The 27,926-nt window shown below is 33.9% G+C and overlaps 1 protein-coding gene across 3 annotated transcripts; it reads left to right on the top strand.

Moving 5' to 3' along the window:
- The first annotated feature begins 129 nt into the window (after nucleotides 1–129).
- On the top strand, nucleotides 130–20,424 carry LOC128163081 (serine/threonine-protein phosphatase 6 regulatory ankyrin repeat subunit A-like). 3 transcript variants are annotated; one of them, XM_052826555.1, is made up of 28 exons: nucleotides 130–278; nucleotides 2,113–2,196; nucleotides 2,309–2,458; nucleotides 2,890–3,090; nucleotides 3,399–3,551; nucleotides 3,886–4,089; nucleotides 4,625–4,711; nucleotides 6,775–6,853; nucleotides 8,205–8,319; nucleotides 8,614–8,766; nucleotides 9,104–9,172; nucleotides 9,592–9,735; nucleotides 10,014–10,125; nucleotides 10,493–10,558; nucleotides 10,823–10,898; nucleotides 11,186–11,311; nucleotides 12,071–12,158; nucleotides 12,396–12,513; nucleotides 12,997–13,137; nucleotides 13,634–13,703; nucleotides 14,035–14,122; nucleotides 14,476–14,559; nucleotides 15,137–15,282; nucleotides 15,942–16,021; nucleotides 16,205–16,287; nucleotides 16,463–16,554; nucleotides 18,271–18,420; nucleotides 18,744–20,424. In XM_052826555.1, exons 1-28 carry the CDS (start codon nucleotides 204–206, stop codon nucleotides 18,863–18,865), a joined length of 3,156 nt encoding a protein of 1,051 aa, XP_052682515.1. In that variant the 5' UTR covers nucleotides 130–203; the 3' UTR covers nucleotides 18,866–20,424. The 3 variants fall into 3 exon arrangements, with proteins under 3 accessions (XP_052682515.1, XP_052682516.1, XP_052682517.1); XM_052826556.1 differs by lacking the exon at nucleotides 6,775–6,853 and adding an exon at nucleotides 5,580–5,619; XM_052826557.1 differs by lacking the exon at nucleotides 18,271–18,420.
- Nucleotides 20,425–27,926: the final 7,502 nt, after the last annotated feature.

Genomic DNA, 27,926 nt, shown 5'->3' with positions numbered 1-27,926 from the left:
CGGCAAATATTCAAAATACATCAGGACAGCAATTACGTGTCCTATGTAATCCTACGTAAAACTATTTAGATCGGGATCGGTAAACTCAGTTAAGTTTTGTCACGTGAAAATTTTGACCAATCGTCGATAAAAACAACAAAAATATGGCGGCTATGGGATAAAACCCGTTTCCTGTAAAATACAGAAGTTTGAAAATCAGGGAAATGCTGTATTCCCACAAAAAATCAGTATCGCCAATGAAGTTAGGAACGTTGGTGTTGCAATCTCTAGAAGATGAGGTAACGTAACAAAACTAATCATCATGCGTGGACGATGTCCGATCTGGGCGAGTTGTTCGTGCAAGAACGGAATTAGCCCGCTAATCCATCAAAACATGCGTTATTGTTTGAACCCGATGTTGTTGATGACAGCATCTCGTCATTATACATAATTATATTTGAATGAGACAATCTTTATTGGAACTGTTTAATTTTAATCATAAATGGAATCTGAAGATTGCACCAGAAAAAATATGCGTATAAGAGGTGTATGGAAATTACATGTTTAAACACCTAAACTCATTGAAGTAGATGATCTTTCACAGTTCAGCAATCTACACTAAAACTTGACATTGGATCGTTATATAATTTTAAACAAGGTTGGGCACCAACCTCTGTGGTTTGACTCTCTATTGGTGGATAAATGCCTGAATGACATTCTGGCGTGCGACCAGTTCTCGCCGAGAAACAGTTCTCGCCAGTGCATTGTTTTGACGTAACAATGTACTGGCAAGAAATGGTACTTGGTGAGTACTAGTCGCACGCCAGTTCCTGTTTTACCCACCAGATGGGACCTTTTTTTGGTTCATCATGGACATTTTTGCTTCATAATGAAACATTTGTATAAAACATATATTGTGTTCTAAGTACCTTTTAGTTAAGAAATATTACATTGTGCGAACAGGTCTTCATATTTAAATTTAGCTTCTGAGGCTCACCTAGAGATCATTCATTTCATTGGCTGATGTTTGTGATCGGCTTTGACCGATCACAGTTGTGTCCATGTGAGACATCTGGCATACTTTATTATTTGCGCCCGCATTGAGCCTTGCACTACTTTATATACTATATGCAATGACAACCTCATTCAAATAGTAAATTACACGTAGATTTCTAAAAACGTTACTTTTATCTGTTTGAAATAAAAATAAAACATTCATACAGTTACATGTAACATAATGATTCAAATCACGTTTTTCTTCATATGCTAAAGAATATTATTTAACAGATTGAAGTATAATTCGCCGTTCACAGTCCTGTAAAGCTATTTATGCTTTGTTATTTCAGAAATCAAGAAAACGGTGCTATATATATACATGAATAGTTTATTGCCTATAGCTTAATGCTTTTGTATTACATTAACAGAGCTGACCAATGATATTACATACCAATCATTCCTTTAAAAGGAATACTTGTTGTCAAATTGTGTAGATGATACTAATTAAAACTAAAGATCCCAAGGATGAGGCCATGTCATACTTTGATGAAAATCAAATCAATCTTTTTGACGACAAAAATACATTATTTAAAAACAACCTCCTTGATGTTTTTATTTCAACTTTAAACAACCGAGGGGAAGAATCAATGCATAGAATTTTATTTTGATGCAGACATGTTAGAGTTCTTGCCCTGGTGGTAAACATGATGCATTCTTTCTTCAGAAAAATGTAATTCGAGATGAATGAAAAATGAGTCCCATTTGGTACACAAAATTGGTCTAGCATCAATTTAACCATGAAATAGGAGTCAAACCGCCATACAGGGGTTGGTGCTTAACCTGTTAATCAGACTTTTTTAATTTATACGCTTATTCTAAAATGTAATTCATGCATCTCTGTCTATTTAAAGATTATGCATTAAAACTTGAAGCAAGCATCAGTAGAGACTTAACGTGAAAGATTTTGTCAATCAAATCACTAATTTTAATCTAAATCAAAAGCCTAGACCTTGATATTTTTCACCTATAGAGTTAGGACTCTATTTTGCCTGAAAATAATTAGTTGAACACATATTAAAATTGTGCTAAAGTCAAAAGCATTGATATAAGTTGACTTATCTATATTATTTATCACAGCCTCAGTTGGTGCAAGCCTGTTTCCATGGTGATCCAGATGAGGTGCGAGCACTGTTATACAAGAAAGAAGATGTCAATTACCAAGTAAGTAAAAATTGAAGGAAAAAAAGTGTTTGTTGTTTTATAAACATAAAATAACAATAAAAACAGAAACATCAATGTATGAATGGTAAGGAATAAATTTAATGTGTTATAGGATACAGAGAAGAGAAGTCCGCTCCACGCGGCGGCTTACTGTGGGGAGGCGGAGATAGCGGACCTCCTGATTATGAGTGGCGCCCGGGTAAACACCAAGGACAACAAATGGCTGACTCCGCTCCACCGAGCCTGCTGCTCCAAGAGTGATGTAAGCTTCCAGAAAATTTTTAGCTTAGTACTGTAATAACAGTTCATTACTGAGAATTAAAAGTTTTCATGGTCTGCGAGTGCATGCAATGTATCCAGTAATTTGTTATGATAATTGCTGTATTAATGATGCAAGTATTCTGTAAGATGCTCCATAAGACCCCTCTTCTTTATCCTAAAGGAAATTAAGTTTGTTTTACTGTTTCAGGGTATGATTTGTATATGATGTTTATTATATTGAAATCTTACAAGATAATCAATGATCATGGTAACATATATCTCACTTAAAAGACTTAGAAATCTTTGTATAAATGGATATTTATTCTATCAGCTGAAACTTAGCAACAAATTACAACTGAATTCTCGATGTATTATTTGGCACTTGTATATTGTCATTGTATGTGACTGAGATTGTATTTTTTTTGCTCTCAGGAAACAGTCGAAACTTTACTCAGACATCAGGCCGATGTGAATGCCCGTGACAAGAACTGGCAGACCCCACTACACATCGCCGCAGCAAACAATGCAGTCCGCTGTGCTGAGTATCTTATTCCTCTCCTGACCAATGTCAATGTCTCGGACCGCGCGGGGAGAACCAGTCTACAGCATGCTTCATTTAACGGCCACAAGGAGGTAACTAGCTTAGTCAATCAGGGTTACAAATATTATTTTTTGTACCTGTACAATGCGTTCAACTAAAGCTGGATATATTTTAATTTTGTGATGTTTATTGTAACAAAATTTAGTGCTCTGAGTTATTTACAACACTAGGTTCATTTTGAATATTTTTTCTCTTTAAGATGGACATGATATGTGCATGGTACATATCAAATTCTTGCATTTTGTTTAAGAAAAAGCTACCTGTTACTCAAAACAGACAAAGATGTTTTGAAATTTCAGATGTTTGAAATCACAGTGAATCAAATTGTTTTAAACTGTAGATGGCCAAACTGTTGCTGGAGAAAGGAGCCACCATTAACGCCTTTGACAAGAAGGACCGGCGAGCAGTTCACTGGGCAGCATACATGGGTCACACGGAAGTGGTGCGCATCCTTGTGGAGCACGGGGCGGAGCTCAACTGTAGGGACAAGCAGGTAAGGTCCTCACAATTTTGTGAATTTTTGGAGAATATTTTTAAATATGTACTTGTGTACATCATACAATTTACTGTACTTCTGTTGAATTATTTATTATTAATTTTTTACACACTCTCTTTCTGTGAGCAGTCTGAAATGCTTTTTCTAATGCTTCCCTGTGTTATTTAACAATCTATTTCTATACAATTTCTGTTTTAATGGTACATTTTTTTTCTGCCATTTTAAGAAATGAACCATTTCCTTAACAGTGGTTTCTTCTTATTTTTGTTCCTTGTCTGTGGAGGAACAGTTTACATTTACTACAATGCATGATAAGATGAACTTATTACAGATGTACACGCCCCTTCACGCAGCGGCGTCCAGTGGTCAGATGACGGTGGTCAAGTTTCTGCTGGAATACCAGGTGGAGGTGGATGCAGTAAACGTCCATGGAAACACCGCCCTCCACATTGCATGTCTAAATGGACAGGACCCAGTGGTGACCGAGCTTTTACAGTTCGGGGCCTCCATCAACTCGGTGAACCATCGCGGTATGGTGAGTAACCACAACCTTTACAATACATTTATTTGTAATTCAATAGTAAATCAGGAGTTTCCAATTGATGTACTTATGTTATTCAGCGACATAAATAATACACATCTGTTCTTTCCAATATACATGTATATAAGGAATGATATACAGGTTAGTCAGTTTAGTACTAAGTACTTGTAAGTAGGCAGATACTCTTTGTTTGTCTATTACATGTATGTGAGATAGAATTTATTGTGAATGTTTACATTTCTTGTTTACTGAGGAAAGTAATGAAATTTGATCTGAAATTTAAAAGCAAATTATGTGACTTATTGAAAATCAAATGATTTACATGTATATTTCTTAAAATCCTTGCAAAATATAGATGTATGATTTGTCACAATGTGATTAGCATAAAAGTTCTCGGCAGAGTTTTGCAACAGAACAAATTCAGCATATATACGTGTACCATCAATAGTAAATCAACATATCATTTTTTGTATCGCCATTTATCTGGAGTCAAGAAAAATTTAAGAGCTTGAAATGATAATTTTTACAGACCCCACTACACTATGCTGCATCGTCAACTCATGGAGGAATCTGCCTGGAGATCATGGTGACAGAAGGAGCTAACACCAAAGCCCAGGTACTAGACCCTGTATACATGTACAGTGTAGAGTCTGTTTCCTATACACACACAGCCATCAGTCTACAAACTCATTTCAGAAGCTCATATTTGTCAATTCATGCAAGGGCACTGAATCTCAAATTATTTTGGTGTCAGGAATACATTAAATAGTTATTTAAAGAAAGGAATTAAGAATATTCTGGTGCTTTTTGTTTTAAACTTTTTAGCATTTAAGCTAATTAAGATAACTTTATGGAAACATTGATGCTTCATTCCTTGAAGTTTGCCAAAATGACCTGAAATAAGCCTATATATGATAGCGTATCTGTTTCGTTTTTTCATGAAGAAAGGGTTGTATTACTATGTCAAGAGATGTAAAATATTTGAAGGGAAAATATTTTCATTGCTTGAAATACAATAAGACAAGTATTGTTGTATACATAAATACATGTATATAGAAATGTTTTAAAACTCAAAATACCTTTGTACAATTAATTTTATCAAAATGGCAGGATGTTTTACACTTTTGCATGCTTGTTACTGCATAATTGGAGATGGGTTCATTTGATCCTCCACATGATGGTACACTTTATGTTATTATAAGGTATAGGATCAGCACACCAATTCATGGTGCAGAATGCAACTCATGTATTTGTTTAATGTCAATACAGTGCTTTGCTAGTAGATTGAGCGTATATCCATTAACGCTCACTTGTAACTTCTTCATTTTTAAAATATTAATTAATTTTCTTCATTAATCATAAAAGCCTGATTCATTTATTTGAAAATGCTTTAGTCATCACTTACATGTATTTTCATTTTTGCTTTACAATATTGAGTTTATTTTTGAAGTTTAGTTACATGTTTGATTTATTCTTTTCTAAAGAATTCATCAGATACCAAGAAACAAGAGCCGAAGAATAAGTGTACGTTTGGGGTCAGAGGTCAAACTGCATGCTTGGCTGCCAATCATATACTAATGAATATTTATATGCATAAATTATTTCTTCATTTACATACACATATAGTAACTGTTTATGCTGCTTAAATAGCAAAATTTGAAATGTGGAAGTATCTTGCATGGGAGCCAACAATGTTGACTTGTTAACCCACAGGTCTCTGAAATTAGATTGAATGTTGACATACATGTACAATACAAAGTACTGTACATTTAAAGGCATATGAAGAACCAAGCACTTGTTGAATATTTTGTTATGGGCATCACAAAACAGATTTAAAGGGGTGGGGATGGGGATTGAGAGAGGAAAAAGGGAGTGGCATATCTTTTTTTCTTCTCTGTAATGTATACATTACTTTTATTTCAGTATCTGGAAAATTCGTGGGCTTGAAAATTCAAGTTAAAAAGATTATTAGTATTCAAAGCAAATTCATGAATTTTCAAGGCCATATATATGTAACCTTGTGATAATTCAATTGACCATTTTGAAAAGCATTCCATATACACAATCTCATACTTGACAAGTCTTGTAATCAGAAACTTCATAGATATGAATATAATCTGTATACATGTATTACTAAATTTAAATCAGAAAAAAAAACTCACAAAAATTCAAGAAAACATTTAGATGAACTCTTTTGAACCAAGTTTTATTTTGACACTACCTTATTTTTGGAAACACGATGCCAGAGTGGTGCACTATGACAAATTTGTCACCTTTGACACCTCATTCGTCCGTATGAATTTATGTTTACCTCTTCTGATTTACAATGAGAAATTTATTTTGAACTGAGAGGTATTCATAAGCATGGCTTTTTTCCCTCCCATGCAAATAAAAAGTGGTTTACAATATTTATACTAATATTTGAAATTCTGAGGAAATCTTCCTAATACCGTGATTGATAATTATTTAACAGGGATAAGTTAAAAGAAATTGTGGGTGTGATCAGAAACTAAGATGTGGTTGAATTGCTTCAGAGTGGTCAAATGACAAGGTGACATGTCTGGGATTGATGTTTTTCTATGTTGATTTGCATATAGTTTTATATATTATCCATATTATCTTGATATATCCAGGGCGATTGAGTTTTATCTTGACCTCTTTCTGTGTATGTTATTCCAGTGCAATGATGGGCGATCCCCTTTACATATGACTGCAGTGCATGGTAGATTCACTCGAGCACAGACTCTACTCGAGCACGGTGAGCGAGTACTAATTTCTGCTTGCTCTGGTGTGAGTGCACTCAAGAGTGTCAAATTTGTCACAGTGTAGCCAGCCATACTCATCACATTGGTGCTTTGGGCAATGTAAAGGCTGAGGTTTTTCTTTTGAGGAAGCTCTATACAACAGTGAAAATGTTTAACTTTTGGGTAATGGTAATAAAATAGTAACTGTTATTTTTTACTGGTATATAGATAAAACATAATTATTATAATCATTTTTTATCATGGAAAATTGTCAAAAATCAAATAAGAACTTTTCTTTATGAAGTGTCTAGAGCATACCTGAAAATTCATAGAAAAAAAGATATAATCTATTCTGCTTATATTTTCCCTTTTTATCAGCTTGATTCTGTGTTTTTGATTCATGTATTAAAAAAGGTGGGGGTTGGTGGTTGGGAGATTCTGGCAATGTAAAGAAGCATGAATATAGGGGCTTTACTGACCAGTATTTCCCCGTGATAACGTTTGACAAAATTTGCACTCATTTAATTTGAAATGACTTATACCTATACTTCTTTAGTTTATTACAACATATATAATAGTAAATGAAAATGTAACAAACAATTAAATCAAGTAAAAATGTAATGCATGTATTTGCTAAAAAAAATTACCAAATTTTATATTTATAATTTTACCTATTTGATTGCACTTGAAATGTTATAATAACTATAGTCTTACACACAGAATACAATAGAAGTAGAAAACTGCTTGTCACAAATTAACCTGTGTTTAAATAATGGCTATGGTGACGCCTTTTACAGTGATAAAGTTGAAGATAATGAGAAGTGATGTACTAATGACAATGACAGACATGTGCAATCATTGATTGTAATATATATATTTTTTTTAATAAGACATGGAAAAAGGGGGAGGGAAAAAATGAAATGATATGAGTCTGGTTTATTGGTACTCACATCTTCATTATGATGTCTCATTTTCTTTGTTAAGCAGATGCTTTCATTTTGTACATATTGTACATGTATGAAAGTGTTCATAACTGGAATTAAATCAAGGAAAATTCAATAAATCATATCATACCTAGAAAGCATGAATTCCTGTACATAAATTGATTTACTGTAAGATGTTCACCATTCCATGCAGATACATGTAGATTATGCTTTTAAAACAAACATTTTACTGAGATGTTATGAAGAAGAAATGATTTGAAGATAATTGTTACTGATTTTGAATTAAAGTAAAGTAACGTAACAATCATGCCGTGGTTCATGTACTACAGAGTCAGAACTTTTAATATTATAATCTCTTATAAACATGTGGTAGAGGTTTTTACTTTGAACTGTTTTGTTGAGTGTGTATCTCTGTGTACAGGGGCGGATATAGATGTCTGTGATAAGTTTGGGAACACGCCCCTTCACATAGCAGCTCGGTATGGACACGAACTGTTAATCAACACATTGCTGGAAAACGGTTCGGACCCTATGAAGTAAGTCAATCTCTATCTCTCTGTCAAGTCCCCTATATCTGTAATGTATTTTAAAGAGCAACACCCCTCCACCCTCCACCCCCACCCCCCCCCCCCCCACCCCCCCAAAAAAAATTTAAAATAAAAACATCAAATATGACAGATGCATACTTAATTATGTTGAAAATAATTCCTGATTGATCAGATAGAATGTATATCTATTATCCAAAATTTTGATACACTCATATGAATGGATTTATGTATTGATCCTGGTATGCTTGCATCTGACCCTTGTGTACCCCTCTGTTTCATCAGACGAGGGACCAGTGGCATGCTTCCTGTCCACATTGCGGCTCTAAACGGCCACGTTGACTGTGTGAAGACGCTGCTAGCGGCCATGGTGAGCCTGGAGATTGACGTCACCGATGACTTTGGACGAACTTGTCTGCACGGAGGGGCCTGTAGCGGGTAAGACGAGTTGACCAGATACTTTATCACCTCAAAGTACCCCTGTGGGGTGTGTAATGAAAGTTGTAATTAACTTAAGGGTTAAATTTTGATGCCAAGCGCATCCTTGATATCTACTTATTGTTTTTTGCAGCAATACACTTTCTAGCTAAGGGATGCTCTACTTTTTGAAATGTTGTAAATAAAAATGACTTGACGTTTCAAAGAAATTCAAATGATATCCACAAAACAAAAATATTTGTTGAAATGATTGTAAGATATGAGGTGATAGATGATGTATGATATATTATCATTTGGTAATTCTTTTAATGTTTTAAGAATGTGTTGAAATTTGTAGGAAAGTAGATGTGGTGGATCTTTTGTTGAAGATGGGTGCAGATGTGCTTTGTGCAGACCACGAGGGAAGGTACGTTAACTTTGTAAACTATTTTTAGATTAAATGACATAGCCATTTTTTAACCAGATCAATGTACAGCTGTAAATCTGCCGAATTTCAATATTACCATTCATGTCTTTATGTTTTAAAAGAATTTCATGATTTCAGAATTTTTTTTATGAAAGATCAACAATGTAGTAAGATCAATCAATAATGAATTATATCATAAAAGATAAAAATCCACACTAGTGAACTGATTAAACACTCCATTTACAGGGCACCTCAGTGTTTTGGCTGACACATATACACACACTGTACTTGTTTTTCAGAGTACCTCTACATTATTGTGTAATATGTGTGAATACACTGTGTTTTGTCTAACGGATTCTCCACATTATGTGTTGGTATGGTACATGAACACACTAATTTGACACTGCTTTGTTTTACAGGGTACCTCTACATTACGCCAGTGCTCACACCCACGGAGACTGTGTGGCATCCCTGATCAATGCGGGTCGAGCAGCGGTCAACATCACAGACAGGCGGGGCTGTACCCCCCTCCATTACGCCTCAGCCTGGGACCATGATGCTAAGTGAGACTCCAAGATATATTTGTATTGTGTCCTAATCACTAATATTACTTGACTGAAGGTTCTTTGTTTAGAATTCAGGATGTTTTAGTTCTTTCACTCTTTCATTGATTATGTGAATAGATTATCCAAAGATCTAGGAGTTTTGATGAAAAGCTATTTATATCATCTATGTTCCTGTATTACTGATTGTAACAAAAATACAATTATTGTTAATTAATACATATACATGCACTGTATGTTGTATATAAGTAATTATTGTAATTTCGGTGTATTTTTAGAGTTGTAGAACTTCTCCTGAAGAATGACGCCCGACCCAGTATCAGGGACCATGATGGCTTCAACACCTTACACTATGCGGCCATGAAGGGACACCGACTGACCCTGGAAATGGTGTGTACTCAGAAGTATTCATAACATGCTCTGCATAGATAGGCTGTCTAAGTCACAGCAGGGACATTTTGGCAAATGGAATGGTCGAAAAAATACTTTTATGAAAAAAAGATTAGTTTAACTCTTAATCAAATGTTAATCAAAAATTAAATGCTGTGCAGTGAATGTTGCTCTTCTGACAGATTGTAAATATATTTATGTAGAAAATGAAACATTTGAACTGATTTTGTAATTTTTAAGCAACATGTACATGTATATCATCAGTGTACATAATTTGCTTGTAGATATAAACTAAGCTAGATACACAGAAGTCTTTATGTATGTGTATGAAACATTACTGACTTATTGCTGTTTCCGTACTTTGCAGTTATTAGACTGTGCCTCCACGGATTTGATACGAAGTGGAGCCCCATTGTCCCCCGCCCACATTGCGGTCAGTATCTGCTCTCTGACCTTGACACTATGAAGCATAATGAAATGTTGTCCTTCTAGGAAGATAGAAAGAGCGTTCAAGTTACTGGTTGTTTCATTATTTAAGAGGAAATGCACCCAGTTAAATGCTCATGCTTAAAAGACAATGTTGTTCATTAACATATTTTTATTTCAAATCTTCTTAAGTGCATTTCAATGTGAAATCAATTATTAAGGTAGGAAACAGTCGACGTTGTTGACTATTTGTTATGGTTAATGATTTCAGGCATACAATGGTCATAACGAGGCTCTACATATACTGCTGGGTTGTATCATGAATCTTGATATTAGGGACTCTCATGGTAAGAAATTGATATTTAATGACGTCGGTAATGAAAGTAAGGTATTTTAAAACTAAAAAGGAGCATTAAGTATGGAAAAAGTATGTGTTAAGTGTATAAATACTGTTAAATCACGATGCTTTGTATTAAATCCGTGTTTGTGGCTATTGAAGGCATACACTGACTGACTGGTTCAGTACAGTTATTTGTAAATTCTTCGATTCATTTATTTATAATGATATATGTATATCCTACTGAGTAGTTGATTATGTGTAGACCAGTGTTATGAGTGTGTGTGGTTTGTACAGGGCGGACCATGCTGGACCTGGCCTGTCTACAGGGACATGGGGAGTGTGTTGAGACCTTGTTACTGCAGGGTGCCACCATACTGGTCCAAGACAGCACCACCAGACGGACACCACTCCACTCAGCAGGTAAAAATACCAGCTTTTAGAAACGGACACAGTACGAAAGTGTGACATGTGATGGTTTTAAGGAGGGACATGTACATGTGTGTGACACATCCATATTGTGGTGTACACTGTACATGTATTTACTTTCAAAGTTAACAATGAAATTATATTCTAACTTTACACATTCTTCCTTTTATGATTTTGATATTTATATTGTAATTGGTTTAAGCATCAGCTTTTGATTTGCAAGTCACAAGTTGAAAACCTCTGAATTAGAATTAATAAAATGAATTTTATGGTCAAATATTTTGCATTTTCATTTGCATTTTGCATTTTCAGAGTGTGATACTTTAGAACTACATATTTTCATTGGGCCAAGATTTTGTTCTTAATCCAAATAGAATTTGCTTCACGTATCAACTCTATATTCATTAATACTTGGGTTTATTATTCATCATGGATTTAGGGTTTGTTGATTTATACTGCTAACAAAAATAACGAAATTAAATCCTCAACAAAAATTTCTGCTTCTACAGGAATACATGTCCATGTATTTTGAAAATGATGAGCTTTCATCTATATTGATATTTCAAGGTTTCTCTTACCACCTTAAATGCTTTTATCAGTTTTTATAAGAGATTTTACATGTAGTCATTTTCCTATGACCTATGTTCATACAAATGAAATGTTTTTACATGTTTTTCCAATTAAAGGAATCTGTGTCATAATGTAATTTGAAATTGGGAAATGATATGTTTTAATGCAGAGGTTTATTTTTAGCCATGAACGGGCACACGGAGTGTTTACGGTTGCTAATGGAAACAGCTGAAGACAGCAATATCGTAGATTGTACAGATGTTTATGACAGGTATAGACAACCTTTGTATTGTATCAGCTAAAGCAATTGTTCCTTGTACATTACCTGTATGTGTTCTATGAAATTTATCAAATCATGGCAAAGTCAGAAATATGAAACAATTATGATATAAATAGTAAGGATAGAACAAGATTTAATCAAAATAATCCAGATTATGTTGCAATGATCCTTCATGTTGTATGCCGTTGTCTCAGCATTAAGTTGTAACTTGTATGCCATGTTTTGTAGGACACCTCTGATGATGGCTGTAGCCAATGGTCACGTGGACACAGTACTTTACCTGATTGCTAATGGTGCCATAGTCAATGCCAAAGACAGTCAGGGCAGGACTTCTCTCCATCGGGGGGTGAGCAATCCCAGTACACACCTCAATCAAATAACTACTTCTTATTGACAAACTAATCTTAAAAATCATGACCTATAAATATGGGTCAGGATCAATCCAGTAGTGTACTTCCCGATCAAATGACAAACTCTAGTCCCATCAACAACATAATCTATAAAACCTAATTCTGGGAGTTTAGTAAGATTGACTTCAGAAAAGTTCAACAATTTTCAGCAATATGCATCAGTGAAAAACCATGATTACTATTTTGATTACTAAATATTTATTCACAAATCATTTGAAGAATCCAAGGCAAATTACGTACATAAAAATTTTAAGAAAGGAACTGAAAAAAAAGGATCATTGGTTGAATTTTTATTACCTACTGTATATATGAGTTTGATTGTAACTGTGCTTGTTGCCATGGATATATCAGTTTGATTCTAACTGTGCTTGTTGCCATGGATATATCAGTTTGATTGTAACTGTGCTTATTGATCGTAGGCTGCCAATGGACATGAGGAGTGTGTGGACGCTCTCCTACACAACGGGGCGGACGTCAACGTCAGGGACCAGCGCGGCAGGGTCGCCACTTACCTGGCTGCAACCTGTGGACAGGTGTCCATATTGTCCAATCTTCTGGCAGTAAGTGTATACCTGTACATGTACATCTAAAATAATGAAATAATTGGCAACCTGTCAGATGTGTTGTGGTAACTCTATTATTTTCTTTTTGCTATTATTGAGTATTGTAAGAGGAACATCTGCTTAGTTTGAAAAGTGTGTTGCAGAACTAGTTTGTTCATGATTTTGCTATCATAAGCCTTTAGCTGCTCCATGCTGGAAAATCTTTTAACTAAAGATACATTATCTCCTGTTAAAAGATGTAAATCTCTAACAGTCACTGGGTTACTGTACTGTTTTTAACACAATTTAGTCAAAAGAGTGATTTTGTCTGGGAATTTTGTTAAAGCACCTTAAAAAAAAGGAGGGAAAGGGAGTTAGTTGTCACGTCAACATTGGTGCTAACAGGGAACAGAACCCAATATGACATCCCTGCTATCTTGAAATGAATATGAACAAGAGTGATCAAAGATTGCAAGAGAACAATTTGAACTAAATGGTCTGATTTGTTTTACAGATGGGACCAAACAGTAGTAAAACAGAAGATCAGCTGGGATACACTCCTCTACACATAGCTTGTTATAATGGTGAGATCTGAAATTGATAACAGAGTGAAATTCCAGTACATGTTTCGGTATTATTGTATAGGTGTGAGTGAAGGGAATGCCACTTGATACCACGATTTACAGTATAAAGTAAAAATTGATAGAAAAAATATAAATAAACATAATTTAGAAATATTGAAAATTGAGTATTGGTTTAAATAAGAAAATGCGATATTTGTTGTTGATTTTTAAATATCCAACAAGGACTGATATTTATTTAGTTTAATGAAGTCATAAAATGTGGTCAATCCCTATTCTTTTACCCGTATAAAAAATAAATGGCTAAATATATTACCTCTTTTCTGTATAACAGGCCAAGACAACTGTGTGGAGACAATAATAGAACAAGATAAAATAAGCGAGTTTTCAGGGAATCCTTTCTCACCTCTACATTGTGCTGTGTAAGTGTATTTCATTTTAGGTCTTTAGTTCACAGTTTTGCTCTTACCTGCCATATTTTGAGAAAAATTGTTTAGAACATAATGTATTTGAATACCCCAGGATGTGGTCTCTCATATTTTTAAAATCTTATATTAAGGTAACTTTTAATTGAAAGGTGGCATAAATAAAATGGATATTGTTTATTTCATATGACATTTGGGTTTTCAGTTATACATAACCTAGTCTTCTTTTTTGCAAAGTGTCAATTGGACTGTATATATGATATAATTACCCCAGTGTATTTCATACATTTCTTTTAGTTCGCTGATTTCTTATAAATTTTACCTTTCAAATTATTGTTTTTTCCCTCTAGGATAAATGGAAATGATACATGTACAGAAATTTTATTAGAAGCATTTGGTGATAAAATAGTAAACCTAACTGATGGCAAAGGGAGGTAAGTTTTTGTTCATGTGTTTGTTTAGATAACATAAAAGCACTGAGAAATGATATTAAAAAAGATCAGTATTTTAAAAAAAAATAGAGCTTCTTCATATTTGAATGGATGAAAGATGGAGAAAACCTGTTACATATTTAAGTGTATACCTGCATATAGTATTGATTGCTTTTAAACAATGATGATTCTTTTCTGATATTAAGCAGAAATCCGCTAATATGAATCAAAGAATATGATTTTTCGTTTTTTGTCCATTATGAAAAAAGATTAAGTTGTTTAGTATGTGATCTTGTCTGCATCAGCTTTTATATCCTAGTAAGGTAAACGCAAACATCAGGGTGATCGAGAATTCCTTTTAAACATGGAGCTGTTTATCCTGCCAGGCCATGATGTTTATTTTATTTAAGGCTATTTTGGGTTTACTAAAGCTTAAATTTTGTCAGCAGCTCAACCCCAGCCTATTTCAGCTATTTTAAACAATTTACAGAATCATTAATGTTTAATTCCCTCTTGAATATCATTTTTGGTTTGTTCTGTACAGCCCCATTGTGATGTACATTTTTAATTTGTTCTGTAGAACCCCATTGCATGCAGCTGCCTTCAGTGACCAGTGTGAGTCTATGCAAATGTTACTTAACCATGGGGCCCTTGTCAATCACTGTGATACCACCGGGAAATCCCCCATCATGTTGGCTGCAGCCAATGGGCATGCAGCAGCTGTAGGTGAGTTATTTTTAGATTACAACTAGGGGAGATTTCTTCAACATACTGTACATGTACTACAATGTTTATGTATCAATTAAAATTTTATTCATATTCTCTACATCAAGTACATGCAAATTAAGCTTAAAGCTGAACACAACTCATAAATAAGCACTGTTTCACAGGTTTATAAACCCTCTGATTTCAGTACACCAGACTACACACCTGAAACTCGTGGCCAATGTGTAGTAATTTTGTGGTCTTAAATTTTGTTCTTGTATTTCTTATTATATGTACAAAATGTACATTTTCTGTTTGTACAACAATGCAGTAACTTGTGTATTTGATGTTGATATTTTGATGTTGATATTGCTCTGGCTTGGAAAAAGTGAGTGAAAATTTGATAATTTCATTGCAATCGAGTAACACTGCAATGTAAGATCGTTCCTACAGGCGAGACCTCAACAGGGAAATACTTTGAACTCTTTTAAAGAGGTTTGCAGTTGGTATAGGGGTTGTAGGGATAACGGCAATGTAAAAGAAAGATGGCAGACAATGCCTTTTCATGAGCAGTGTTCAGCTTAAAGGAACTGGAATACTTTTCTTTTAAAAGTTCAAAGAGGTTGAAGATTTCCTTCTTTTTATTGATGATGTATTTAAAGCATTTTTTTCTTTTACAGAATTATTGTTGGAGCAAAATGCTGATCTTTCATTAACTGATAATGAAGGAAATACTTGTTTACATTTCGCTTGTTCAAGGGTGAGTGCTTTGTTATTTTTACATCAACTCCTAAATACATATATAAATGAATGCTGTATTTGGTGGTTCATTCTGAAATAAAGCTGTGATATCATTTGTTTATATTCCCTCAATTATTCATATACAGCTGTAAATCGGCTTATTGTTGATCTCGTTTACATGTTTTTTCATTTTTTTTTTCAGGAACATGAAAATGTGGCTCTTCTTCTATTAGACAAAATTCATGATTCCAATATCTGTAATATAGCAAATAGTGAATTAAAAACGTAAGTAGTTGTACATAACTGACTTGATTTTCATCTCTTATAAGATTTTACATAAATTGATACCAGACATGGGCAGTGTACATATGATTTGCATGAAGCTGTTTTGAACAATGTTTGTTTAAATTTTTTCTCATCGTTCAATTTTTTTTGAAAATTGAGTTTTGATTTCTTTCAGGCCCTTGCATATAGCAGCTAGATATGGTTTAACCCCAGTTGTTCAAGATCTTATAACCAAAGGCAGCAGTGTGTATGCTTTAGATGAGAACGGTATGAAATTTTCACTGTTTCAATCCTTTTATTTTCTTTTTTTCATTTTAACTGATTTTCACAGCATGATTTTTAAACTTATTCTAAACTTCTTCATTATTCAAAAAGTGCATGATGGTATGCAATCAATTTAAGGTGGTATGGTACACCTCAATATTGTGACATGCTTTCTACTGAAATAAACAATAAAATCAAGTAATTTTAAGGGACCTAGACACGATTTGAGTAAAAACTTTCAAATTTTAGTTTTTTAATGTTTAGAATAGTTAATATGGCCATTATTAATGCTTCATCAAATTTTTAAAATTCAAAGATTGAGTTACAAACAAGATAGAGTTTGAGTCTCAGTTGTTATTGTCCATGTGTGTGTTGTTTTGGTAGATGTTTAATCAAATGATGGTTTTACTGGTAATAATAGATTATATGAACACATTGAATTAGTTTATATTGTTTGTCACAAGTTGTTTTGTCAAAAAAAATGATAATCTTACTTTGCTTTATTTGTAAACAAATATAAGACTCAAGCTTTGTTTACATACATGTAACAATGAATCCTTACCTCTCTATCTCGCTTGTAACTTGACTTCCAACATTCAAATTTTGGCCAATCAATCGAAAATGCACAAATAATCCATTTTAAACAATTTTTACCTTTCCAAAATTTTTCATAACACTTATTTTTTTTGGTCAAATATTGTAAAATTTGAAAATTCTAAACAGTGAAAGTATTTTGATTATAATGTGCTTTTATCCACATTGATATTGACAGGTGTCCCATACCACCTTTAATATTTACTGTGTGTATTTTGCTCTCTATGTCAAGAAAAGAAGTTTGAAATGGGAATCGGGGTAGGAGGGGGGGGGGGGGGGGGGGGGTGATCCTAATCTCCTAAAGAAAGCAACTTTTTGCAAGAGCTACTGTAATGCTTAAAAGGAAGATTTTAGTTGCATGCAGAAAATAAGAGTCCATGCATTTGCTAGGACACACTGCAAAAACACGGGCCACTTCAATTGTCAAAACTTTTTGCAATTTATGCAAATAAAAAAGATAAAATGATTTGTATTGTCACTTACAAGCATGCACTAACTCTCATTAAACCTCAAGACCTCATGGGAGATTGCAAATATTAGGCTTGCCTGTTGCCCAATCTTTTGAGCTATTAATAGAATATGTTTACATTCAAAGTAAACAGTCGGATAAAAGCTTTACAGCTGTTGCTTTAACAGTCAAGAAAGAGATGAATAACTGTTGTATTAGGATGAAGAAAGTTATTATAATTGCATTCTCTATATTTGCTTAATTTAAGATAGTAAAAAAAAAAACACCATGTAATATTTTCATCTAGAGAATGTTTTGGCTATCAGCTGCACAGCAGCTAAAGCTGACATGAATTCCTAAAAATGTTTGGTTGCCATATTAGTTTTGATCGCATTTCAACTGCTACTTAGGTATATAAACCAGATGAGAAACTTACGGATGGTTGCTTTCAGATCTAACATGAATAGTGCTCTCAACCTTATATAGGGGATGTGTAGCGATGAGCATAACAATAGAAATCGAAAACCTATATGGTGGTAAATGGAGATAAAAGAAAAGTAATGCCTATTTTAGGATTCAAGTCAGCTTTAATACTTGGATATGCTGTTCTGACTTGCAGTCTATTCCTATGCTCTGTAACTGCTTGTTTTCCATTGGTCTGTCATCTCTTGTTTCAGGCCATACTCCGGCCTTGGCATGCGCTCCCAATAACCGTGTAGCTGACTGCCTGGCCATAATCCTCGCTCACATGCCTCTCTCCCCAACCCCTAACAACGTTTACCCCCGGACCGGCCGATATGACAGCAGTACCCCCAATAATACATTCGGTAAGTGTAGAAAGCTGAAATCATTTACAGATGATAGCCATGACTTTATGCTGACTTTTGCAAAAGTGAGTTGTACGGCAAATGTAAAAGATTCTTCATGTTAATCTGCATATGCCTTTCTTTATATCCTCTTTTTTTTTTATACAATCCATATTTTGCATGCCTTTTATTTTCATGTTAATAATTTGATATGACACATGTAAAAATATTTATGTAATTCATAAATATATGAATATGTACTTGTATGCCATTTGTTCTGTAGATAGCTTCATACTAACTATAAAGTACTTGTTCTGTAATCACCTTTGGGTTCTGTTTTAAAGCTGGCACAAGGACTCTGGAGCCGACAGGGGACCAGATTAGTATAGGAAGTCCCTCCAGTTCCGTTCAAGATGTGAAGGAACACTCAGGTTCTTATCAAAGCTCAGACTCGGAGTTTTACTGAACAGTGGAAAATACAGTTCTAGATTTGTGAAAATCAAACAAGCACTGTATGTGGACACTTGCAGAGACCACCTTCAGTTTTGGTAGTACATGTATACACAGGGGGACCAATTTTTCACGAGGTACTAGTATGCAGATGGGAGTTTGTTGTTTGACCAGTTAAAATTGCTTGCTACAGTTATAAGAAATGACCACTTTCCATAAGAATGAACATGCACAGAAATGTCCTCCCAAGCGTTTCCTAGATTGGTCTTGTCGTGAAGAAGTGGAAGTGGGACCACCATGGTTGATTACTTGTAATGTGTTTGACAAGCCTCTCAGATGTCCTGCTTTCCTATACGGTGCTTTGAATCCTTCCACAGCTTGCACTGTCAGATCAACTGTCGAGAAATCTCACTCAAAATAAATACAACTGTGGTGTCGAATAAAAGAGGATGAGTGTAAAGAATTGTATGACCTTTGTTATCATGTTTTTCAGGGATGTGATCTTGAAAGAGTTTTTTGTATCTTTAAAAATTATTAATTTTCATTTTTATAATCTGCTTTATGATATGAAGTTGTGTAAATTCTTTGAAATTATTGTCATGAATTTGTTATTTGTTGCATAGATTTTTATTTTCAAGAGTGTTTCATGTTATTCTGATAGTGAAGTAATATAAGTATCCTGATTTTGGAGTGTGGGGATAAACTAATGAATTGTTACCTCAATACCGGTAGTTGTTTTGTAGTAGAAAACCTTCAGTGGATGATGTCCTGTTTATCCTTTAAAGGCGTAACTTTAAAGAATTCTAATGTAAACCTTGAAATACATTTTTGCTCTATTGCATGTAAAGAAAAATAGCATAAAAGATGACAGTGTTGTAATGCAAACTAAGCACTGCCTACATTTTCAAAAAAGTCATTTCTTGAAGCTTACAATATGACACTTCCACATAAACATTGATTCCCTTGTCATAGGGCCACCTACTTATTTTGATGAACTTTATAAATGTTTATATTAAATGATTCTGATTAGAGTTAAGAAATATTTGAATTTTTATATTAAAATATGGCAGGTTGTGTGGTTGAAAAAAATTCTGGATTGGCATCAGTTTCTGTGTTAGAAGAACGATAGTTTGTGTCAAAGAAAATAGTTTATGTGCAGTAGTTGTTTTATCTATTTAAAACTGAGTTGTTGCCACAATATTTGTGTCTCACGGACATTGATATGTACTTAAAGAATGCCTAGAGTGTGAACTTGTTAATATTATTATGAATTTATTTAACACAATATATGATATACACAGTGCATATGATATTGTTGTTAATAGATTTCTTTACATACTGGGGACATGAAATACTTGTATCGAAAATATCTACTGACATTGTTATTTATGTATGGAAGTGTCTCATCCCATCAGTATTCGTCAGTTATGCCTGACTCTATGTTAGCTCTTTATGTATGTTTTATATACAGGGCTGGCTGTAACAGTCAAAAGCATATGCTACTCTCTATACATAGTTTGATACTAAAAGAATCATAGATATTTTTAAGGATATAAAATAAAAACAGATTTTCATCAGGTGTGTTCGAATTTGTGAAGAGCCCAAGTTTTTACTCATATGCATGCACTACATATTGTGTTCGTTTTATTTCTATTTGAAAATCATAGTAGAATGAAAACAATCATTGGTTTATACATAAAACCACGCAGGGTTATCTTAAAACTAGGTATAAAAAAGTCAAGATGAAATTTGGTCGATGTCTTGATGAAAAAGATTTTTTCTACTTTCCCTTGACATTTCACAGCTAAATATTGTTATTTCTATATTTATTTGTATAATTTAGGCAGGTGTGGACAAGGCTCGGACCTAAAAGTAATCTCTCTAAACTACGAAAGCTATTAAAATTGACACTTTTGCAATATAATTTGTATGGAAATAAGGTTACTCAGTCCAAAACTAGCTCATTTTATGTGCAACTTTTAAATATGTGCGGAACGGTAGCTTTTAGTTCGTCCATCCGAATTTTTTTTAAACCGGGAGCTACAGACCTGCAGCTAACACAACAGCTTAGCTGAGCCAGACAAGCTTTGAAGGCAACTGATATTTATATAGAGTGATAACCCATCATCAATCACAAGTGTACATAAAACTTTAGAAATAAACCTATATGAATGTAGATTTTTGATTGACGTTAAAGCTGACATGAATTCACAAGTACGCATCGTAACAACAAATTGAATGAACATGAAGTCCCCCCCCCCCCCCCCCACAACACTTTTATGGGACCATGTAAAAAATGGAATTGAAAATAAGGAAATGAACATTGAAATTGAAGGTAAAGGAATGATCACTAAATATAGATTTCTTGTTTGTTACAAAGTGGTAACTATTGATGACAATCTTGAATTTGATGCTTAGCATGAAATATTTAGGCTACGAATACCTACGTAGCGGCAATGTTAGCTTTTCGTTCAACTACGTAGCCCTACGTAGCAGCCTCGATCTTGAACGCAGCCCATTATAACAAGTTAAACCATCGTGAAATACAGTGTATTTGAAAAAAAAACACAAAACTATGGGAACATGTGTTCGAACGCTGGTGTGAGTAGAAAAAAAATATAAACTTTCATCTTTTTTTGTGAAACTGTCTATTAGATTGACCTAGGCTATTTAACACCGAATATTATATATACTGGCATTCCAATGGCCCCGCCCTGTATTCCTTCGCGAATCCATTCGGACACGTTTATAACTACCAACATACAACGTTGTCCCGCTAATCGCAGGTAAAAAAACAATTAACGTTACCTTTGATAGCTTTGACAATGTAGTAAAACAAAAAAATAAAAATTGGAATTTAACAATCTTGAACTTGATAGTTAATAAGTTATGAAAATTAATCATTTGATAATTGAAATTGTTATACTTTCATGTTAAATACTGAAATCTGATTGGTTAAGACGCAGTTAATAATATTTTCTACTACCCTCAGCGTTAGCAACGCACTTAGCAACGGGTAACATTAAAAAATGTTACATGCGCAAAAATTATTTGCGTACGGTTCGCTGTAGAATTCACGTTGTTCCTATATTCCTAAAGCAGTAAAATTTTCTTAAAAATTAAGACATTCAGTATAACAAAATAAATAGTGCCTGTTTGGGAGGATAACAGTTGAAATTAACACCCCTCAAAAACCATTGTCAACCTCCGCTTCGCGTCGGTTGACAATGGTTTTCTCGGGGTGTCAATTTCAACTGTTACCCTCCCAAACAGGCACTATTTATATATTACACAATTTAACTTTGTGCATTGGCGAATCAAGAGAGGGTTTCGGGGGATGGAATCCTCCCCCTATTCTGGAGCGTATGGATTTAAAGAAAATGTAATGCTAATCTATATGTGAGATGAAGAATTGTATATCTTATATTTTTTAATACATATTTTATATATAAGTTTAAAAATTCAAATAAAAAAAATAGAGGTTCTACTGAGGATTGAACCCTGGCCGCTGGAAGTGATGACCACTGTCTTATCCAGTAGGCTACGGATGCTTATGAAACAAAATGTGTTTTATTTTATTACATCATAATATTGTTAGTTAATCTATAGGAAAATGGTTTGAACATTTTGAACACATATGTGCATTAGTATTATTTTGATAATGATAATGTAAGGTACTTTTCATATAGTGTATGGATATTAATAGTTTTTCTTGAAAGCAATTTTATAAAGAAATTGATTTTGTTAGATTTTCAATTATCATACTGGCGTGCGACCAGTTCTCGCCAGTACATTGTGACGTCATTTTATCAACACATAAAATTATAGATGAAAAATGACGTCACAATGTACTGGCGAGAAATGGTACTCGGCGAGAACTGGTCGCACGCCAGTAGAGATTATAAATTTCGGACAATAGCCATTTTGTTTGTGACCATTGCTGAGGCCAGTTGCGAGTTGAGAAAACTTTTGTAAGTAAAATAATTGTACTGCTACTATATTGTATTGAAGTAAAGTTAGTTTTTTTATCAGTAATTATATCAAAGTAATCATTGTATCACAGATGAGAGTATATGTTGAAATTATCAAGAAAGTTTACAAAGTTTAAAGGTTTCACAGTGAATTGTACTCATGATTTGAATACAGACTAATGTTTGAAAAGGGTACAGTGATATTGATTTTACATATATTTTTATACAATTATAGACATGCATATTTTGCATAGTTACATGTCTAAATGGTTTGTTTCAGATATTATCTACCAGTACATGTAATACAGTTCCTTTCACCCTTATTTAGGGTAGGTACATGTGTACTTGAGAAATTATTGACTATGGCATTTACATATTGTCAGAGTATATTTTTAATCTGCAACATTGCATATTCAATATTGTAATAGGGTTATTTCTTTTTATGACCATCATTTATTAAATATAAGATAATTAGAAAAACAATATTTCGTAATTGAACATATGTGTCATTATAGTAATTGAATCAATTGTGATGCTTTATGATTGTGAAGTTTATATGTGTATTATGTTTTGTAGGAGCGTCACCATAATAATAATATCAACAATAAACGAAGTACATCTATACCATGCTCGTTTGTTATATATAGGCGATTATTTCCTATCTTTAATATATAACAAATAATTCAGATACCGATATATGCTTGGAAAAAAAAACTTAATTGGTAAGAATTTTGGACAAAGTATAGTTCATTTTGGAATAACAAAACAACATAATATTTTGGACCGATAACCCTTGGCTAGTGAAGATGGTGTTTGAAATGGGAAAGATTTTATCAGAATAAAGTATTCCGTGTTATTTGATTTTACTATATTTACATTTTCGAGTGTCCTTGTCTGTGATAACACTACGAAATACATTTGTAAAGCATAGTTCAATAATTAATTCACCAAAGACGCAAATGACATAAATGTACTGTTGGTTTGCAAGCTGGGTTTGCATGATTATTCAAAATGAAAATATCATAAAAATGACAATAATTTAATATTTTATTGTACAATCGCTGAAAATTATATAAATATGAGTAATAAAGAATCATTCTTTGGAAATTATGATGTAATCATCCTTCGGGCTTTATTGGATTTCATCACGTCTCGACCGCAATGAAAGTACATGTACATAATACTCAAACAATGGTTTTTTATTCCTTAAAACATGTGGAAAATTGAAAAATTACGTTAAGAGATATTAGTTAAAACACAGATTTATCTTTTAATAAATCGAAAATTCTGTTTCAAGAAATCCGTGAAAAGAATTTTGCACTCAACAAAAAATCCTTTCAGTGCCATATAACTATACGAGGGTTGTTATAAAAGTTCGCGGACAAGTTCAATTAATTGTGAGCGGGCTATTCGCATGAACTTTTCATATCTAATCTTGACGTTTTTTCTAAGAAATATGTAAAGATTTGTGTATTTTAAATGCACCTTAAAGAATATACAGATTAATTATTTTGATAAGATATGCTTCACGGAACATATGTAAGTTTTTAATTGTTTTATATTTTGTACGCGTTTTTCCTTATTAAGAAAATGTACACTTTAAGCGCATAAAATAAACGATATTTCATATGAGATCAAATTAGTTCTGAAGGTCATTTGGTGAGAGTTTCAATTAAATTGAAGAATTTCTGACCGTTTTATCGCCAAACATAGACGACCAACGCTAGAAAAATGAGTCAAAAACGTTAACGTAAATGAATACCTTGGAGCACTGGGTCGTCATTAAATTTGGTGTGCACGAGGAAAAATCTCCGATGGAGACCAAAGGGTTCTTAGGTGCTGCTATTTTTATAGGACAAAGGTTTCCAATTGGAACCACAATTGGAATTGAAGGTTTGAAATTGAAAATACTGTAAATTGAACTCTTGCAGCACCCCGATCTTCCACCTATGCATTTCGCTTTATTTCTTTATCTGAGGTCGAAACTGCGTGGACAGACATTTTCGGACCTAAATGATCTACGATACGACACAAAAGACATTATACACAAATTTGACAAATAATAGTGTGAACATGCGTTTAATAAATGGGTTAATGGCATGAAAAGTGAGTGAACTAAAAGGTGCACGTGTTTACTTTGAAAGAGAGTGACAGGTTTAAATTGCCCTTCATTAGTTTGACGTCACCTGACGTCGTGGAAATATGAAATGGTGCTCCGTGAATCCAATTCAGGCAAAATAAATATCGCTGTATCTTTTGATAACTTCAAAACCATATGTCTTTTTGCATACTTATTTTCAATTAGTAGTTATTTAATAAAACATACGTCATCCTACAAAGTACACAGTAATTTTGCCAAAATCACTTTGTCCGCGAACGTTTCTAACAACCCTCGTATTTACATTTACCAAGTATTATTCTCTCTATTTCTTACGGAAACTTGTAGTTAATTCATAGCTCTATAGAAACCGCCAGACTGAAATCTACACGCCCCGTTTATCGATTGGTTGAAATCTACAGCGGCTGAAACTGACAAGAAAGTGACAGGATTGAAATTGACACGCCCTGTTCATCGATTGGTCGAGACCTATAACTACCTTAGAAAAATCTCGGACTGCACGAAATAAAAATGATGATGTATGACTCAAAGTCTCACAGGAGACGATTTGGCTGTTTCTTTTAGCTAACGTACTTGTGTACATTTATTGTAATTTAGTGAATTTTATTTACTCTTACGCTCAATTTATTAATTAGTAAAAAGAAAAATGTTCATATAAACAATAAAATGCTTTCTTTGATGATTCATTCGGGTTCTGAAGGTAGTGATCATTGCAAAAAAAAATTACACAACCCGCTAACGCTATTATCCCGCATGGATCATTTAAGAAGCATTTTATTGTTTAAATGAAGTAGCGCACCCATTCACAGGAGAGCACACCATGTCCCGGTAACGGCAACTATTTGTACAATTAAATTTTTAGCAGGTGAAATATCCCCACTCTTTGTCTTATCCAATTATCAGTAGACCTTTATTTTACACTGTAGTACCCCTTGGCCCAATCTAGCTCATACTTTATATACAGAGAGTCTATGGTCAATGGGTGTGAAGTGACCTTGGATGAAGTTTGTAGGTCAAGGACCAAGGTCATATCGGACCACGCAAAAATCCCAGAACATATAGAATTTTCAATTAGCCCTATTTGGCTCATGCTTCACATAAACAGAGCTTATGAATAACGGATGTGTAGTGACCTTGAGACAATTTTCAAGGTCAAATGTGAAGGTCATAACAGAATTCTATGAAAAAACCAAGTCAATATGAAGGTCATACCAGATTTTTTTATAATCAGTTTTGGACAATTTGCTTGATCTCTTCAGATTGAACAACAAGAGACCACAAGCCTTTTAAAACGGTCACCTGAGTACCATAGCCCATGCACAAAATTGCGAAGGAGTCTCATAAATGCATTTATACTCTAATTGAGTTTCATTATGGAGTAGAAAACTATAATATTTTGTGATGACATCCACCTCCCTGCTTGAAATCTTTTCTCTTAACCCTATACACCCCTGCGAATGTGTTCGAAATATTTTCTTAAAAGGGAGATAATTACAAAACAGGGAAAATTGTGTGTGTCTTAAAAATCTTCTTCTCGCGAACCAATGCCAACATTTAAATTAAAGCCAATTGTTCAGAATTTCATATTTTAAAAAAATCGAAATAAAATGATACAAGAACTGCTGTTTTGGCGAGTGATTGCAAGGGGGCATACACAAATATATTTCTTACATCTTTCATTTTCTATAGTAAACTTTCCTGACTTATGTAGCAATATACCTTCATCACCTGCATATGGTGTTTTTGTCTCTCAGTTGATTCGATACACAAGGGCATGCTCTTCGTATGAACAGCTTTTAAGGCGAGGCAAGCTTCTGACAAACAAGTTGACAAAACAGGACTATCAGCAGTCTCGAACGAAGTCATCTTTTTACAAGTTCTATGCATGCAACGGCATCTTCCCAAGTCAAGGGTTTCTGATCCACATCGCTTCTCACAGTTTGTGAGAAGCGATGCAGAACAGAAACCCTTGACTTGGGAAGATGGTTCTATGGTCGATACAACGACCTTGTCAGCATATACAATCTTCCACAAGGTCGCATGCTGACTGACGTTTTTCATACTAATTGTTAGACCATAATTAATCACCTAATTGTCTACGGACTTTTTTCCCCAGATTACCACTAAGAGCACACGGCGGGTGTGATAAGTCAGCAGAGGATGCTCACTCCTCCTAGGCACCTGATCCTACCTCTATCTATTTGGAGGTTCGTGTTGCTCTGCTTTGAATTTGTATTTCGTTTTATGGATTTTTGAGATGGTTGATGGTTTGTTATTGTCATTTTTTCATCTATGTCAATTCTCAAGTGGTTACAACCAATTTTATTACCAACACAAATTAATTAGATATTTTACTCTTATTTCTTTAAAATTGTCACCATACTCTCAAAATCAAACTGCGGTATACGGTAACTTAATATGTATTTCATTTTAGATCATGTCCCAGCTGCCGAGGTTTGGATTCAGTCCCGTGAGGAGGAGTCCAACAGTACATGGCGACTACAAGATGGCTCCATCTTAACTGAGATCTGTCCCCGCACTACATCTAACACTCCCAATCAACTCCATCTCAGATACCTATACCTGAATCAGGCCGATTTGACCACTACCCTACTCTCCTTTTAAATATGTTCAAGTCAGTTTTTACTGAAACATAATATAAAAGTTTATGGACAGTCTTATGGAAGCTGAGTGATTTAAAGTATTTAGTGTTTTAAAACTCATCTCACTGGTGGTGCTTCACCAAAAGCTCATGTTTACTTAAAAACATAGTTTTTCCATGTTGTATTCATACCTTATTTACACGAGTCTGTAATTGCTTAAATTCTAGATATAATACACTGTAGTTTATGATAATATTTTTATTTATTATTATCTATATACAATTTACATGTACAACAATTAATGCATGAATTCTTATTTTTATACCGCGGTATATATCAATCATATCAAAGTTCATATCTAAAAAATATACAGAATCCTCCATG

The sequence above is a fragment of the Crassostrea angulata genome, chromosome 9, assembly GCF_025612915.1.
Source record: "Crassostrea angulata isolate pt1a10 chromosome 9, ASM2561291v2, whole genome shotgun sequence".
NCBI lineage: Eukaryota > Metazoa > Mollusca > Bivalvia > Ostreida > Ostreidae > Magallana > Magallana angulata.
The sequence above is the reverse complement of the archived record's forward strand: the minus strand, read 5'-3'. Positions and strand labels throughout refer to the sequence as shown.

Coding starts and splice junctions, on each gene's coding strand:
- LOC128163081 (XM_052826555.1), top strand. CDS start 204: ATGCTGTATTCCCACAAAAAATCAGTATCGCCAATGAAGTTAGGAACG. Junction 3,091..3,398: donor CATTTAACGGCCACAAGGAG/GTAACTAGCTTA, acceptor TTTAAACTGTAG/ATGGCCAAACTGTTGCTGGA. Junction 4,712..6,774: donor GAGCTAACACCAAAGCCCAG/GTACTAGACCCT, acceptor ATGTTATTCCAG/TGCAATGATGGGCGATCCCC.